General features: G+C 45.1%; 1 protein-coding gene and 1 pseudogene across 4 annotated transcripts in view; one reads left to right on the top strand and one right to left on the bottom strand.

Moving 5' to 3' along the window:
• TRAK1 (trafficking kinesin protein 1) overlaps positions 1-13,294 on the bottom strand; it is a 97,897-nt gene that overhangs the window by 59,638 nt on the left and 24,965 nt on the right. For 2 of the 4 annotated variants that reach the window (XM_065885852.1, XM_065885853.1), the window contains exon 1: positions 1,835-1,898. The exons of the other annotated variants lie outside the window; for them this stretch is intronic. In XM_065885852.1, the coding sequence (XP_065741924.1) occupies positions 1,835-1,898 (64 nt within the window). Of the gene's footprint in view, positions 1-1,834; positions 1,899-13,294 lie in introns of those variants that run through there. 4 annotated transcript variants of the gene reach the window in all.
• LOC136128932 (hypoxanthine-guanine phosphoribosyltransferase pseudogene) lies at positions 3,982-6,759 on the top strand (annotated as a pseudogene).

Raw genomic sequence — 13,294 nt, 5'->3', positions numbered from 1 at the left:
GCAAGTATTTTACTCAACATAATCCCGACAGTAATTGCAATCAACATTTATTTACCCTTGGACAGATGAGCTGCCTCTTCTTCCATTTTCCTTTTCTGCTGGAAGAAGAGAGATCTGGCTGCCTCGGGGCCAAAAGACTCAACTGAGAAATGGCTGGGTAAGAAAATCCTTCCGATAGACACTCAGATAAGAGCAGGCCTCCTCTCACCCTTCAGATTAACCACCGAGAGTGACTGGCTTCATTTCCTCAGACAAGGGTGTAAACAGAGCTGGACGGTGTGCAACTGGGTCAAGACAGTAAGAAACCTTCCTCCCTCACTTCCAGGATGGCTCCGTGGGAGCCATGGCCACACCCAGTGCATCCCCGGGCTGTGAGACAGGCCCTCTGCTGTAACCAATGCTCCGTGATCCTGTGGTCCATACTTTAAAAAGTTATGGAGGGTTCAGCGAGTCACAAATCACCAAGAAAACTTCAAGAGGTCAATGATGGATTCTGAAAAGAAGCACCCCTATAATTGCCTCCTGGAGTTGGGTAATAGGATGGGAACTTGCTTCAAGAATAATATACCCAAAAGAGAAAAAACTGAGTCATCTTTTCCCCTCACAACCCTGGGAGTTGCCCACCATCATCATTACTCAAGATGTTTAAAGATGCACAGGGACTCAACATGGCAATGTCTTCATCTAATGCTTGGGGATGGTGGGGCTCAGCTAGGGAAGCGTCTCAGCACATTTTAATATCCATTCACCCCCACTAAGAAAGGCTCTTGGCCCTCTTCCTGCAGCCCACAGTCAAGGCAGAAATCAGCAGATAAAGAGATAATTATGTAGTTCTTAGCTTACTAATGAGGTCAGGTCCCAGCCTGTTACATCATTCAGGTTAATCAAATGTAGTCATGTTAGAGAGACTGAAACTCCAGATTCAATTAAAAACCAGTTAGTTACCTTACCTATTACTGGCTCGCGTGAGGCTGGGAACATATCATCACTGGGGGAATGGACCCTCTAAGTATATATATTGTTCCCTTTTTGTGTGTGTCTATGTAAAGGCATAGATTGAGAGTCACTTTAAAGAAGAAATTAAAGATGACAGGTTAACTGTGTCATATACAATTTGATGCCAACAGCACAGGAGCCCGAGGCTCCTCCCCTGTAGCCTGAGAATGCACCTCAGTGCAATTTCCTGATGCCTAGAACCTCCTGAGGCCGATCCAGCCACATAAACTCCACCCAGTCTCCTCTGGAATGTGCCACACCCTCCCTGCACACACGGCGGAGGATACCGGCTCTTCCAACCCCTCCCAGCATCTCCCACCCCCATCTCTGGGAGCCCACAAGAAATATTCACTTGACTTGTCTGCCAGGTGGGAGGCTGCTTCTGCCTTTTCTCCAGCCTCCCCTGTGCCCCCAAGTCTGGGCTCAGAAAAGGGTGGATTCTCCCAGGGCAGAGGACCACTTCCTGAAGACACTAGTCCCTTAACCCTAACGAGGACCTCATCTCCACTTGCGCGCGCGCGCGCGCGCACACACACACACACACACACACACACACACGCATCACCCCAGAGAGAATTCAATCCCACTGAAGTGTGATGCTCACAAGCCCATCACACACCAACACCACCTCCAAACTGCCAAGGAGCCTCCCACAATCACGAGCCCTGCCCACCTGCTGTCTCCTCCACCATGCCTTCGCAAGGGTCAGAGCCATGCGGTGCTGGTCCCGTGGCCCTCCTTCTTCCCGTCTCCCCAGGAAGATTCCAGGACACCCCCTCCCCCGAAGGAGACAATGGCCCTACACATCCCCGCTCTGTTCTGCAGGAGTCATAATTACCGTCCGAGCATTCTTCATAATACCAGTCTAGTTCATAATAATCCGCTTCGATAAATTTCTGCATAGTCAGTATTCTTGCAGAGGAGAGAATGCACTTCACGGCGCCATCGACGTCAAGTGAAACGCTGCCATGCCTCCCCGCCCTTCCAAAACACTGGGCAGAAGAGCGTCCCAAAACACGCCAGAATTAAGCTGTGCATTCTTAATGACAGTCTGGAGCCAAAACAGAAAAGGGGCAGTGAAAAGAAAAATTGTGGAGGGTCGGAGGAGCAGAAAGAAAGGCAATTTGCAGAGCTATCAGAGACCCTGGCAGCCCCGCTAATAAAGCGGCACCAGCCAGCAGCCCTGAATGGGAGTAGCCAGAATCGTCCTATCCAGAAGCACAGAAGGTGACGTCAGGGACACACACCACCACCCTGAGGTCTCACTCCAGCCTCGCCTCCCGCTCCCGCTCATCTTTCAATCTCACAGTTGCCATAGAAACAGGCCGGCTCTGAAAAATGATGCAGAGATGGAGGAAATGTCTTCCAAGGATGCTGGGAGCAGGGGCTGAGAGGTGCCGCGTTGGCAGAAAGGAGGGTGCAGGTGGAAAAGGGGGGCAGCACCAGGGACCTTACCACCATCGTACCCTCCAGCAAATGTCAGCACAAGTTTATTTGCTTAATTCTGGGTCACTACAGAATCTGCATTTGAAAAGGCCACCTTTAAAAATCTGCAACCATTACTTCTTTCCTCAACCTGATTTTAAACATTAAGCATGTTTTCTTAAAAATTTTAACGACCACCTAAAGGAAATGTAAAATACTTAGAAAAATGGAAACGTTTTCATTTAGATACAGCCCTGTTCTCTGCTCATGCCTTTGCTCAAACTCCTAGAAAAAGAGCCTGCAACATACAAATAGAGGAGAAGGCCATTACAAAGGGGCCCGTGCAATATAATAGGCTGTTTTCACGGACATTTATATGTGTAATCAAGGTACAAAAATACACACCCGAAGGAAACCGCCCACCCTCAGGAAGGTGGTTCCCTCTGGGGAAAGAGTGGAGGAATGGGACTTTGAAACTGTACTTATAAATGCATCGGTAACGCTTTATTTATAAAAAAAAAAAAGTGAAGTTAACATTTATTAGTCCTAAGTGTTTGGCATGTTTGAAATATTTCTTTTAAATGAGTAATGGGATAATTAAACAGATTTTAGACTTCCTATAAGTTAAACTCACTCCCTAAAGCAGGGTTTCTCAACCACAGCACTACTGACATTTAGGGTCAGATAATTCTTTGTTGCAGGGCACTGTCCTGGGCATGGCAGGATGTTTAGCAGCATCCCTGGCCTCTGCCCATTTAGGTGCCAGAAGCACCACCCTCTCTCTCTGTAGATGTGACATCCAAAAATGTCTCCAGATGCTGCCAAATGACCCTCGGGAGCAAAATCTCCCTCGGAAAACCACTGCCCTAAAGCAAAACTACCTACAGAACCTCACCAGCCTGTTAGCCAGGTACTGTAACCATCTGTTGGTGGCAACAGCAACAAGTGTGGCCTTGATTCAGTTTTCCTCTTAACTTTCTATAATATATATAATTTGTGTATCATTTGTGAATGAGTAATAGTAAAAGGACTCTTCAACCACCACTGGGAGGGCAAGCTTCTTTCCTACCACAGTGACCAAACGGGGACAATTTCCCTTTATCCTTCCAATGGCATATGATACCTCAGTGAATGACCTTGGAGGAAAAGGCATCCCTCTAGGGCAGGGCTTCCCAGGCTTTAACTAGCATGTGAATTACCTGCAGCTCTTGCTAAAGGGCAGACTCTGATGCAGCAGGTCTGCAGTTGGGCCCAAGATTCTGCATTGCTAACAAGCGCCCACATAATAGCAATGCTGCTGCTCCCCAGACTACACTGGATGGCAAGGCTCTTCAATAGAATAGACAGATTGGGGTGGGGGGTAGATTTTACAGTGTGTGTGTATATGTGTGTGTGTGTGTGTGTGTGCGTGCACGCGCCCTCCTCAGACCCTAACTTGGATACACATTTAGAATTTTCTAGGACATTCACCTAATTAAAGTCAGCAGCCAATGATTTTAATTCCTGCTGTAACTGCCCCCATTATCTGAACATATCTCATCTCTCCCTTTGGTCCTTATCATGTCTCTTCCTGGCAATGATGGCACCTCTCAAGAGTCCCACAGCAAACCACTAGGCGACCTCTCAGATGTCATTCCTCATGACAGGTGAGCTGAGGCTGGTGTCCTAAGGTTTTCCGAGACTTTTATTTTTTTAAGGTTCCCTAAGGTGTTTCTAAAAAGATGATTATAGGCCTCATAAATAAACCTATCAACAGTTAACAGGTTCCTCAAAATCAGCATGTTCAACAAGTTCAATCCAATATTCGGGGCGGGGAGAGTCCAATATTAATTTTCAAAATGAAGATGTAATAAAGGAACAGGAAATGCAAACTCCACAAAGCATCATAGAAAAGTTAGATGCAGTTAGAAACCCCTTAAACAAAGGCTGGGCCCATTTACCTCACAGTGCTACGAATTTCAAAAATATTCTATTCATCCCACATCACCATAAAAGCAAAAAATCAATGGATGGATGGATGGTCAACTAATGGCAGGCAGTTTAGCTTCATAGCTAAGAGCAGAGCTTCTGGAGTTGGGCGGCCTGAAGTTTGGTCCAGGATCCTCATTTCCCATCTCTGTGACTTCTTAGACACCTGAGTCTTATCTGCTCAATGGGGTGACTATACCTGCCGCATAGATGGGGCGAGGCGTTAATTAATTAATGCATGGCAGAGCACTTAGCACAGTGCCTTGGGACAAAGTGAGTTTGCGATAAATGTTAGTTGGGATCATCTTCATCACTCTAATTCCTTAAAAAAAGGAAACAAGCCAGTATGAGCAATTAAAAAGAGAGTACAATTTTCTAAGCTGTAATTAGGGAAATGAGGTAGAAACGTCATTTATTAGCTTTTCCCAGCATAATTCGTTAGAAGGCATTGAGTTCACAGTAATGAGCAGAAGTGGCAATCTGGGGGTGGGGTGAGGCCATTTACAAATTACTGAACACAACTTACCTCAAATCCGAAGACTGCATATATACCCAATTGACTTTTTTTTTTAATTAATTAATTATTTATTTATTTTGGGGGGCTGCGTTGGGTCTTCATTGCTGCACGCGGGCTTTCCCTAGTTGCAGCGAGCGGGGGCTACTCTTCGTTGCGGTGCGCGGGCTTCACATTGCGGTGGCTTCTCTTGTTGCGGAGCACGGGCTCTAGGCGCACGGGCTTCAGTAGTTGTGGCTCGTGGGCTCTAGAGCGCAGGCTCAGTAGTTGTGGCGCATGGGCTTAGCTGCTCCACGGCATGTGGGATCTTCCCAGACCAGGGATGGAACATGTGTCCCCTGCATTGGCAGGCAGATTCTTAACCACTGCGCCACCAGGGAAGTCTCCCAGTTTATTTTCTTAGAAAATGTGAAAGAAAGCAGAATGTGTATGAATAAGGAAACAGCATCATTTATGGGTGAATTTTATGGGCCTTGAGCAAATTTTAAATTGAACCTCTATACCAAAACTGCCATGTGATAGGCTCAGAAGGATGCAGTAATCCATCCACAACTCTGCAGAGATGGTTCCAAGGTTAAAATACAGGTTTCTCTGCCTTCAAATCCACACTTTCCTCCAACATTCCCACGACTCGAGAGAGTTACAGCCCTTCCTTGGCCCAGGCTTACTGCAGCTGAAAAAGCACCTCCTCCTCCGATGTTCCTGGGCTCCCCCCCATCACTGCCCCACCCCAGGAGGATCAGGGATCGGGACTGGTCCCAGGAGCAGCCTCAGAGAAGACCCCCTCACTCACCCTCATGTTCACACAACACTATTTAAGAAATGCTGACTGCACATCAGACAACAGCCCTTTACAGCTCACTCACTCCTCAGACCCCTGCTACCTAATACCCCCTTCATTGGGCAGACAAGGAAAGGGGGCTCAGAAAATTGAACTCACTTGACCAGGATCACGCAGCAGAAACCAAGAGCAACTGAATCCAAACCCGGCACCAACCACCTGCAAAGCCTTTTCTGTCTATAATTGAGAAAACAGGCCTGGGCTCTGAGCAGCGGCGGCCGGAGCGCAGGGGCAGGCCGCTCTGCTTTCCCGACGCCTCCCGCCGTGCTGCCGCCTCCCGCCGTGCTGCCGCCTCCTGCTCGGCCAGCCGCCGGCTTCTCCTCCCCAGACGGCCCTCAGCCCGCGCGCCAGCCGGCTCCGTTACGGCGACCCGCAGTCCCAGCGTCGCGATTAGTGATGATGCACCAGGTTATGACCTAGATTTATTCTGTAGACCTAATCAGTATGCTGAGGATTTGGAAAAGGTGTTTATTCCTCATTCACTAATTATGGACAGGGCGGAACGGCTGGCTCGAGATGTGATGAAGGAGATGGGAGGCCATCACATCGTGGCCCTCTGTGTGCTCAAGGGGGGCTATAAATTCTTTGTTGACCTGCTGGGTAACATCAAATGAACAGAAATAGTGATAGATCTAGACCTATGACTGTAGATTTCATCAGACTGAAGAGCTACTGTAATGACCAGTCAACAGGTGACATAAAAGTAATTGGTGGAGATGATCTCTCAACTTTAACTGGGAAGAATGTCTTGATTGTCGACGATATAACTGACACTGGCAAAACAAGGCAAACCTTGCTTTCCTTGGTCAAGTAGCATGATCCAAAGACGGTCAAGGCTGCAAGCTTGCTGGTGCAAAGGACCCCTCGAAGCGTTGGATATAGACCAGACTTTGTTCGATTTGAAATTCCAGACAAGTCTGTTGTAGGATATGCCCCTGACTACAATGAATACTCCAGGGATTTGAATCATGGTTGTGTCATTAGCGAAACTGGAAAAGCAAACTACAAAGCCTGAGAGTTCAAGTTGAGTTTGGAAACGTCTGGAGTCCCACTGAAATCACCAGGAAAATGATCAAATGTTCTAGTTCTGTGGCCAGCTGCTTAGTAGAGCTTACTGAATGTATCCTCTAAGAATTTTATCCGTTTTGTATTTTAGAAAGGTCAGTTGCTGCATCTGCGAACTCTTTATTTGCACTAGGAGCCTACAGACTCTCGGTTCCCTTTGGGTGGATAGTTGTTTGACTTGTGAATGAAAAATCGCTTAAACCACACCACTATTTAAGGAAAATATTGAAATTGTATCTGTAAGAAACATTGAAAGAGAAGAATGTATTAGTTTTTTAATTGGTATTTTAACTTTTATATATTCAGGAAAGAACAGAAGTGATTGAATATGTGCCTTTAGAAAAGAAGCAGTCGGTTTCATATCAGTGACAGCATTTAGAGGGATCGTTATGTCGGATAAACCATATGTCCTGGAATTATTTTAGTAGGTTTCAGTAGTATTAACTGTATTTTCCCGTTTGTTCAGCTTATTTCTGGCGAATCTTTGTCAACAGTTCCTTTTAAATACGGGTCAGTAAGTTCTAAAAACCTACCACTTTTTGAAGTCTTCAATGTAAAAATCCTTAAAATAAAGGCTGTCTCTTTAAAAGAAAAAAAATAATTGAGAAAACATTCAAGGAGTATTTACGAATAAAATTTGAAAGAAAAAAAAAAGAAGGGGTAGAATTAAAGGAGATAACTCAAGTTGGCATCGCACAGAGAAAACAAATTGAAAAGATATTTTTAAGAACGATATTAAAAATGATCAGGAGAGTAAGAGTTAAGTTAAAATTACCAACGTGTCTTTTGTGATGTTAAAAAAAATTCTATAGGTATACCTCAGAGATCCTGCGTTTTTGGTTCCAGACCACCACTTTCATAAACCAAATATCGCAATAAAGCAAGTCACATGAAATTTTTGGTTTCAAAGTGCATATAAAAGTTATGTTTGTATTATATTGTAGTCTATTAAGTGTGCAATAGCATTATGTCTTAAAAATATGTACCTACTTTAATTTAAAAATAACTTATTGCTAAAAAAAATGCTAACCATCATCTGAGCCTTCAGCAAGTGGTAATCTTTTGGCAACTGTAACATCAAAGATCACTCATCACGGGCTTCCCTGGTGGCGCAGTGGTTGAGAGTCCGCCTGCCGATGCAGGGGACACGGGTTCGTGCTCGGTCCGGGAGGATCCCACATGCCGCGGAGCGGCTGGGCCCGTGAGCCATGGCCGCTGAGCCTGTGCTCCGCAACGGGAGAGGCCACAACGGTGAGAGGCCCGCGTACCGCAAAAAAAAAAAAAAAAGATCACTCATCACATCCCCATAACAAATATAATAATAATTTAAACTTTTGAAATATTGAGAGATTTATCAAAATGTGACACAGACACACAAAGTGAGCAAATGCTGTTGGAAAAATGGTGCTGACAGATTTGTTCGTTAAAAAAACCTTCAATCTGTAAAAAATGCAGTTATCTGCAAAGCACAATAAAACGAGGTAGGCCTGTATTGTCAGCTCTGTCAAGAAAGCGGCCCAACTAGGACACTATTCCACCCAGCCCCAGCACATCAACATTCTGGTGCCCAGATCTGGGTTAAATCTTAACAGGGCTCCTTGGAGAGTTGCTGATTCCACGTCTTTGGGCAGGAAAATTCAAGACAGGCCTGCAGTGGCATGTTGCAGAAAAGCAAAAGACCACTCCGAAAGGTCTGGGGTAGAAGTGATAAGGAATTGGCACCTGCTTAAAAGGACATCACCAGCCAGCTTGTGATAATTCGAACACCAAAAAGAAAAGATAGCTAATAACAGTTAAAGGAAAGGGGTTGCGTCTGTGAAGGCCACGAACATCAATGAACGTGAAAATAAAAAAAGGGCAACCAAGTGAACAAGGCAACTGATATATTGCCTTAGGGAAAGGGGAAAATAATAGAGAGACATTTTTAATCCATCTTAAGAAGTAGGGGAGGGCGGGTGTGTATGACTGTTCTCTTTCTGGCACTAATATCTTTTATAAAGCACTGTATGAACATTTCTCTAAGTAGGGTGGCTATGGATAAGCCAACCGCATACGGAATGAGGAGGTAGGTAGAAGAACAGAAAAACCTCATGTTGTGGCCACAACTACCCCCAGGTAGCAGGAGGATCAGATCCTGGGCTGCAAAGTTAGTTCTATATTGGCTTTTGTAAGCATTTAAGAGACTCTAATAGATTTGGTCTGCAAAGTTAAGAAGACTCTAATTAAATTAACCTGTAATCAAAGTTAAATGTGTAAAAGAATGTGTAAAATTTCTGAGTTTCTAATTATTAGTTGTGTGAACACATAACTATTCACATACACAATTTAATAGACTCATATGTATATATATATACACATATAAGAATTTTTAAGCTATTCAATACATTTTAAAAATGACTAAATGCTAACAATTTTGGATTAAATTACTACTGATGCAGTTATGAGTTTGCAGATAACTGCAAATTAAGATGAGTTTCTGATCTTAATTTTTTAAAACACTGCCACTACCAGCCACTGAGCTCCTGTGGCAGAAGGCAGACTGCTAGCGAACAGCTTGCTGTCAACTACCCCCTCCCAAACCATCTCCACCTCATTTCAAGCACAGGAAAAGCAGGCACCCATCCCACCTCCAGGGAGAAGGTGGGGACAGAACAAAGGCAGGAGACGACACCCAACAGAGACCTACAGACTCAAGTGCACCCCAGCCTGGATGCAGTCCTCATTAAAATCACTCATACATCTGAGAAGGATACAGAGAAGAAACAGAGTTCGGATATGTTGCATGGTTCCAAGTTTGCTTCCTGCAACCTGAGAGGGCTGCACAGGGCATCTCACGCCTGGGACCAGCAGGTCATGTAGCAGACGTCACAGGGTTCAAAACACAAACCAGAAGCTCAGAACACAAACCGTACCTCAGAACCACTACAGCCTGAGCCCATCACCCAGGAGGGGCGGATGGGCTACAAGCTGAGCTGTCATGTCAATTTCCCACCTGAGTCCGTTCCAACTTTGTCTTAGACATGCTGGATTCACATGAAAAGGAAAACGGTCAATCTGTACAGAATTGCTTGCCAAGCATTTTTGTTCTTAAAAGAAAAAGCAAAGATAAATCAGCATTGGAGTCTAGAATGATGAGAAAGAGTGAAAGCTGGCAGGTGGCAGGTGACAAAGTAGGCCTAAGGGTCACAGGGTCATCTGCTCACTGGGATAGGTAGCTGGCTGCCCTGCTCACCAGACACTGTGCCCAGGGCTCCTGGTCCCGGTCAGTACCCTGCATGGATGTGGCTGCTTTGGACCTTCAGAGATAAGCTCCTTCAATTCTCCCGGATGCCTGGCGCCCAGGCCCACGCCTGGAGGGGAATGGCGGGGAGGCGGCGCCTTGACCACGTGTCGCTGACATGTGGGGAGTGATGGTGCAGCCAGAGCTTCTCTGCTTCCACCTTTGACCCTGCAGACCTCTGTGTAGCTAAAAGCAATGAAAATGGGCCCAAGGAAGAGCCCGCTCACAGGAGGAGCGAGCAAGAGAGGGGAGAAGATACAATTCCAGGGCTCACTCAGGTCCTCACCTGGAAACAAAATTGCCTGAGGTCTTGAGAGCAGCAGAAAGGACACAACCAGTACGTGGGCGTTTACATGAAAGAAACTCACGGTAACTATTTATAAATATATTATAATGTATACATTTTAGTATTATTTTTGTTAGCTGATGATAACGAAATGTTTTCTCTGGCTATTAGATCCCTTCTCCACGCCCTGTACAACCTCCCCTGACTCCCATCTTTTATCTTTCCTTCCTTCTTTCAACCCCACCTACCACAATGTTTGTCAGCGCTCCACATGGCACCCCTTCCGCAAACACACACGCACACACACACGCACACAGTGTTTTCTCTTAGGTCACCATCTCATATAACTTTTGACCCCTCCCTTTAGAAGGTCAGCATTGTGTGCTATTTATCCCTTTAATTTGCACAGCCTCAGTGCATATCGTGGTGCCTTTATTTTTGTTTCACTTACGATTTTAGTTAGATGAAGGCAATCTTTGGAAGGGGGCAACAAACAAAATCATCTTTCTATTCTGTACGTTGTTTTTAATTTTGCTTTGTTTTTACAAAAAAAGATAAGAAAGGAGAAAAAACTTGTTTTTTAATTTGAAGAAGATGCTTTTCCATTTTCTCTTATTTAAGAAGCACTTATTAAGCACCTATTTAATACAAGGCACTGGGCTGAGGACTCTGGCCTATTCAAACATGAAGTGGACATGGGCTGTACCATAATGGTTAGACTAGATCAACGGCCTTTGATTTTTTTGCCGTTGTTTAAATTAAATGTTACAAAATTAAAATGGGACGGGGAGCTGGTTTAACATGCAGGTTCCCAGACCCCATTCACTCCTCCCACACAAGCAAGGTAGACAACTCAGTACAGGATGCCAACGGAAGGCCTCAAGGGCATCTTGTGTTGGCCCAACCTGGTGCAAAGTCCCTGGTTAGGTAATGAAAGAAAATCAATAATCAGATGTCTTTGCTTCCTTAGCCGGAAAACCTCAGCTGAAACTCAAACAAGTCAAGCTCATGAAAGATTACAGGTACATAACAGGCACTCAATAAATACCTGTTGATTGATTCATTAATAATACTTTACAGCAAAAGCAAACAGTGAGATGATATCTTGAAACTCTTATTTGCTGCATAACCTTCTCTTCTTAGGAAAAGGATTGTTCCAGATAAACTCAGAGGTGAAGTTGTCAGCAGATCATTTGCACTTGATACAGAGAGAGATTTCTTCTCTCGTCCAATGCTCCTTAACCAAAAAGTTAACAAAAAGCACTGCTCTTAGAAAAGGAATCAGAATGAGGCGTAGCTACCCACATACCAACACGGCAACCCTCATGGCTGGTGTCCACTAAATGTTATGAGACTAGAAAAATCTACAGCACACAGAGTCATCTCCACTTGAGTTCAGGGAAGCATAACCTATAGACCACAGGACACAGGGGCAAAAATCACAGGGAAGAAGGAAACCTCATCTTGAAATTAAGCTACATCAGGCTAAGTTTCACTTCGGACCGTGACCTTGAGTGAAAGAAAATGAATTTTGAATATGTCGGACACATTTTTATAAATAAATAAGCTACTGACATATTCTAAAGCTGAGGGTTTGCTTTCTTTACATTTACTAAATGTGTTTTATTCCTAAACTAGAATTTTTTTCTTATTTAGCTTCTCTGAGAGAACGGCTAATTAAGACATAAAGTGAGACCAGACAACCTAGGTTTGAAACTCAGCACCCCACCTTACCAGCTGTGTGATCTGGGGCAAAAGCTCCTTAACTTCCCTGAGCCTCAGTATTCTCATCTGTAGAATAGGGAGAGCAAGACTATTTTATTCACAGGTCACCGTGAGAATTAAATGAGATACTTGTAAAGCATTAAAAACAGTGCCTGGGGGCTTCCTTGGTGGCGCAGTGGTTGAGAGTCCGCCTGCCGATGCAGGGGACAGGTGTTCGAGCCCTGGTCTGGGAAGATCCCACATGCCGTGGAGCAACTAAGCCCGTGCGCCACAACTACTGAGCCTGCGCTCTAGAGCCTGCAACCCACAACTACTGAGCCCACACGCCACAACTACTGAAGCCCGCGCGCCAACAGCCCGTGCTCCGCAACAAGAGAAGACACCACAACGAGAAGCCTGCGCGCCGCAACTAGAGAAAGCCCGCGTGCAGCCACAAAGACCCAACACAGCCAAAAATAACTAAATAAAATAAAACAGTGCCTGGCACACAGTAAGACTATCCTTTCTTCCTGTTGCACCATCGAATCCTAAATGCTCCATATTTATGGGTACATTTGCTGTGTGGGTCATTTTCATTTTCTGTGTTTCTCAGACTCAACAGGAGTGAAAATCCACTTGACTGTTGAAATTTGTCTGAAAAGGTCATTCTACCACCTGGTAAAGGTGGAAACCCAAAGCTTTCTTGCCTCTTCTTAACAAGCCAGGTGAGGGCCAGATTTAAAAGGCAAAGCATCGTTTCTCTCCTCTGGGGGATGACATGTAGGAAAGGGAGATGAGTTTTATCCCACCCAAGGTGTCCACTCTGATCTGTGTAGCAATGGTGTAGGTGACCCTCTTGTCCAGTGGTTCTCACCTGGGGGAGCGTATCAGAACCCCCTGGGGAACCACTTACCCTGATTCCCAAAGAGAACCACTGCCCTGATTGATGCAGAAAATAAATCTAAAATGAAAGGAAGGTTTACGTTGTCTTCCCACACACCTCACAACTGATTTAATATGCTGGTGAGTCACAGTGGTGTGAACCACGGCGTGTCCTGGGTTACAGTTGTAAACAAACAGATGAAATCCAGGTACAGAGCAGGGCTCCTAACCTCTGCTTCCACCGACCCCTGGGCCAGTCTGGCAAGGCTCACAGACCCCTCCTCAGAAGGAAGATTTAGAGACGTAAAATAAAATACAAAGGACTACATAGGA

The sequence above is a fragment of the Phocoena phocoena genome, chromosome 10 (assembly GCF_963924675.1).
Source record: "Phocoena phocoena chromosome 10, mPhoPho1.1, whole genome shotgun sequence".
Lineage (NCBI taxonomy): Eukaryota > Metazoa > Chordata > Mammalia > Artiodactyla > Phocoenidae > Phocoena > Phocoena phocoena.
This window is presented reverse-complemented; position numbering and strand designations above follow the sequence as displayed.